Source organism: Clarias gariepinus, chromosome 15 (assembly GCF_024256425.1).
Source record: "Clarias gariepinus isolate MV-2021 ecotype Netherlands chromosome 15, CGAR_prim_01v2, whole genome shotgun sequence".
Classification (NCBI taxonomy): domain Eukaryota; kingdom Metazoa; phylum Chordata; class Actinopteri; order Siluriformes; family Clariidae; genus Clarias; species Clarias gariepinus.
This window is the reverse complement of record NC_071114.1, coordinates 18,001,933-18,006,263: the sequence shown is the minus strand read 5'-3', so window position 1 is coordinate 18,006,263 and position 4,331 is coordinate 18,001,933. Positions and strand designations below refer to the sequence as shown.

Here is a 4,331-nt window from a genome sequence, read left to right as displayed (position 1 = left end):
AGTTTTAGTCGAATGAGGCGCAGCAACCACGCCCCTTATTTATAAGAGGAGGCGTGAACAAGATGATTGACAGGACATTTGAGCCAATCGAATCTCACAGAAATGACGGTCAGATTCTATATGGAAGTTCTCGTTGATTTAGACTTTTTCCAAACGTGGTAGTAGTACTAAAGAAAAACAATGGAGATTCATTACCAGTAAACAATATTGTTTATTTGTCTAAAATTAAAACCCCCGTTTATTGGTTTTACTGAACTTTTGTACCTCAATAAATGCATTATTGTAATTGTTATAATTACTCACTCATTGTCTATACCACTTTATCCGGTTTACAAGGCCGCAGGGGGCCTGGAGCCCATCCCAGGTAACTTAGGTAAGGTACACCCTAGACACAGTGCCAATCCATGCACACTTGCATGTTCATTTACACACTATTAGCAATTTAAACACGTCTTTGGACTGTGGGAGGAAACCCAAGGTACCCCGACGAAACCCGAGATGGGAATCAAACCCAGACCCTGGAGGTGCAAGGCGACAGTCCTAACCACTAAGCCACCGTTCCGCCTGTTAATATTACATTATATAATATTCTTTAACCTATTTTTGAAGTTTACTTTATCTTACATATCATGCCATAAGTGACAAAGGCAACTACTGTATCTCTCAGTGCAATAAACATAATTGTAAAATTATGAAGATTAATTCCTTAATGATGTCATTGTACATCACTTCGATGTAATTAATTGTAATCATTTGTTGTCAAATACAACACTTTAGAACATGCTGTAATAGAAAAAAATGAAATCCTTAAAGTGTTAATAATAACATTTGTTCATGACACCATCTTGTCATTGAATATTTTCTGATAACAGCAAGAAATGGAGTGTTTTATTTCTTGCATAAGTTAGACCAGTCATTTCAAATATATTTTCAACTCCTGTTCCTCTTTTCTGATGCAACGTTTGCTGTTTCAGCACTGCATCATCAAGGTCACTGTGTTTTAAGATAAACTGTGCCTATTACACCATATGTAGTGCACTGCACATCTGTTAAAGAGTCATCTGGAATTCAAGGAATTTAGGAAACTTATGGTATTTGGTATTTTGTGTAATAATTAAATATGTTCTTGTCTATGTTCTATGTCTTTTAACTGCTTACATTAGGTGTCACCACTGCAGATTATCCAGTCTGCATATATGATCTCGTACATGTTTTTTCAAACCTACAGAATATCTAACCCTGACTGTCACACCCATATGTATGTCTCTTCAAACTGCTGCCACAGAGGTTGATCCACACAATTGTATAGAATGTTTTTGTATGCTGTAGCATTGAAATTTCCCTTCACTGAAACAAAGAGGCCTAAACTTGTTTCATCATGACAATGCCTTGTGCACAAACCGAGATTCATAAAGAAATGGTTTGCCAAGGATGGGGTGAAAAAACATCACCACCTTAATTCCTGGTCCATGGAGTTTTAAGGCAACAACTGAATTTAACACTTAAAATCTAAACTCCATCTAAAAGTTTTTTAAACTTTTAACAATATTAATATTTTATTATTTCTTACTGTCTGCAAATTTATGGCCCACACAGCTTTAAATACTATTCATTTTGCCCCATCTAGTGGTGTCTAAGCGCTGAATCTGGTCAGATGCTTTTTAAACATTTAAAAAAAAATTTAAACACATCTTGTAATGTCACAGAAAAACTGAAAAACACATTGTAGTGGAAAATGTGTGATTAAAAAGCACTGACACTGGAGACTCATTTCAAAAGGACAAAATAACTAAAAACTAAAAATAATTAAATAAATAAGGTTCACCATATTGATTATTATAAGTTTGTCTTCATTAAATAATAGCACATTGTTCATCTATTTCTAAATTAGATTTAGACTATGCGGAGTGTGTTATATATACAGTATATGTATATGAATGTATACCCCTTTTTTTAAAGCCTTCAAGGCATGCTGTCATAGTCATCAAACATAACAGTAACATTTCTTCACTGCACCACCTTGTCATTGCTTTTTTTTTCCAACAAAAGGCTGTCTTTTTACACAAGATGCTTTCAGCTGTTTGTAGGTTTCATAAAATGCTCTTGTCACCATCAGTTTAAATCTCAGGAACTGTAGAGTGCCACTTTTAGGTCCTAAAGTAAGATCGTTAACCACCAAATGTAAGACTGGATTATAAACCTGTATAAAACAAATCGCCTCAGTTGGTCAGATCTTCTGACATACCATAAGAACGCAGATGAAAAGGTAATATTTATAAAATGCCTTTATTTTAGTTATGGATGCCACTATTTACAAGTTAAAAGACGTAGTGAAGAAGAAAGGTCACATCGTCTCACAAACACTTCAGAATGGAAAAGCTGCACGTGGTTCCACCAGGACAGGTACACACCTTCCCAAAACGAGCACCTTTGCGAATGGCACACTGCTCCCCTGCATCACACTGAAACATTAAATACATGAAGGTTTAAATAATCAGTCTTCATAAATCATACATAGCCTCTCTGTGTGTAGATGTCAGTTCTGTGAAGGAATCATAGCCTCTGTATGTGTACCACTGTGTGTGTACCACCGTGTGTATTATGGTGGTGTGTCTGGAGAGTAAAACATCATATCAAATATACACAGTTTTAAATTAGATTAGATTCAACTCATAATTTAAATCTAAATCATATTGCATTATTTTAAATAGCTATTTGCATGAGATGTTTAATGAACATTAGATCACTTAACCATTATACAAACTTTACGATACAAACCTCTCATACATGTATAAAAAATATTCTTGCTTAATATGAACATAACACCTAACAGAGAGCATGCATGAATACGGACAGAAACTTATGGGAGGATAAAACTAATGTTTTAAATATATATATAATAGACTATATAATATAATAAATCTTAAAGGTCTCTTTTTCTCTCATTCAGGCAATAACTGCACTATAACAATATACATCAGTGGAATAGACTCCTTGCAGTTGGTGGGTTTCCTCCAGGGACTCCGGTTTCCTCCCACAGTCCAAAGACATTCAGGTTAGGCTATCTGGTCTTCCCAAAATGCCCATAATGTGCGACTCACAACCAGGCATCAAACTGGCAACCTGACCCTTTAAGTAACTGCCACAGAAATGACAGATATATCTACAGGGTGGTATGTAGGCAGACAGTAAATTTGCTAACATTTAGCCTGCTTTCTTTGCAAATGCCTGTTTAGACCAGCATGCATTGTAGAATTTCTTGGCAAGTATTGTATATTTACATTATATTTTACTTATGATGAGCTAATTAAATATTAAGAAATGAAGTATTAGTCTTACATGTAAATGTCAAATTTACAGAGTTTGAATTACGCCTTTAGGTCATGTTGTTTTAAAGTAAAAATAATCTTGTAAGTTACAAACACACACACACACGCACATATCCAGTACACACATATAGTATATATATATTCTCTCACCGAAGGAACCCAGCCTAACCTCTTCTCTGTGGATGGATTTTGTTTATTCCTTAATTTTTCAAGGACCTCTTGAAGAGCTTCAATCTACAGTATCAAAACAAACAAAAATAGTTTTTAAAGCATCTTTATACAGCCTCCAATTTCAGAAAAGTCATGTTTAAAAAAGGTAAAATGCAAATGTAATTTGTTTAAAAATAAAATAAATAAAAAAAACTCTCACCAGCTCTTTTTCTTCTTGAGCCTTGATGTCATCTTCAATTGAACGACTCTCAATTAAATCTTCACAGTTTCCGACCCAGACAAAGACAAAGCATGTGAGAGTAAGAATCAGGAGACGCTCGTTGCTCATGATGCTGATGGTCACCGTGACTGGATTTAGACTGATATAACTGGAGCTGTGTGAGAAATCCAAGCTCATCTTTATACTTTTATACCTCTGCGATCAGAGTTTAATAAAAAATTAATGACAGGAAAGAGAAAGGGATCAGATGTAAAAAGGTGAGGTCATGAACTCATCCACACACCCCTGATCCACGTCCTAATGGAGCAAACACAAAACCGGGGCTATTTTAAATCCTTCGTTAAGGATATGAGGACAAATCTGAACATCACACACACCTCTTTGACCTGTGAGTGTCAAATATAACTATTCAATTACAAAATCCTCTTCTGGAGATATATTGACTCTGTCAATATATTTCAGGTATTAATATTAACAGCAACTCTGTTGAAAAAAATGTTTTCTTTAATTACATGTAAAATGAAAGTGGGTTTAGGTCATTCTTAATTAGCTAATTCTCATGCGTTTTTACACAATAAGTTAAATTTATATCTGTGATAAAAAAAAGATAT

The 4,331-nt window shown here is 34.7% G+C and overlaps 1 protein-coding gene across 1 annotated transcript; it reads right to left on the bottom strand.

The window, feature by feature from the left end:
• Positions 1 to 2,354: 2,354 nt before the first annotated feature.
• Positions 2,355 to 3,897, bottom strand: LOC128543355 (cocaine- and amphetamine-regulated transcript protein-like). The gene is made up of 3 exons (XM_053513750.1): positions 3,700 to 3,897; positions 3,480 to 3,563; positions 2,355 to 2,462 (listed from the first exon to the last, which is right to left on the bottom strand). The coding sequence occupies exons 1-3, from the start codon at positions 3,895 to 3,897 to the stop codon at positions 2,355 to 2,357; spliced, it is 390 nt and encodes a 129-aa protein (XP_053369725.1).
• Positions 3,898 to 4,331: the final 434 nt, after the last annotated feature.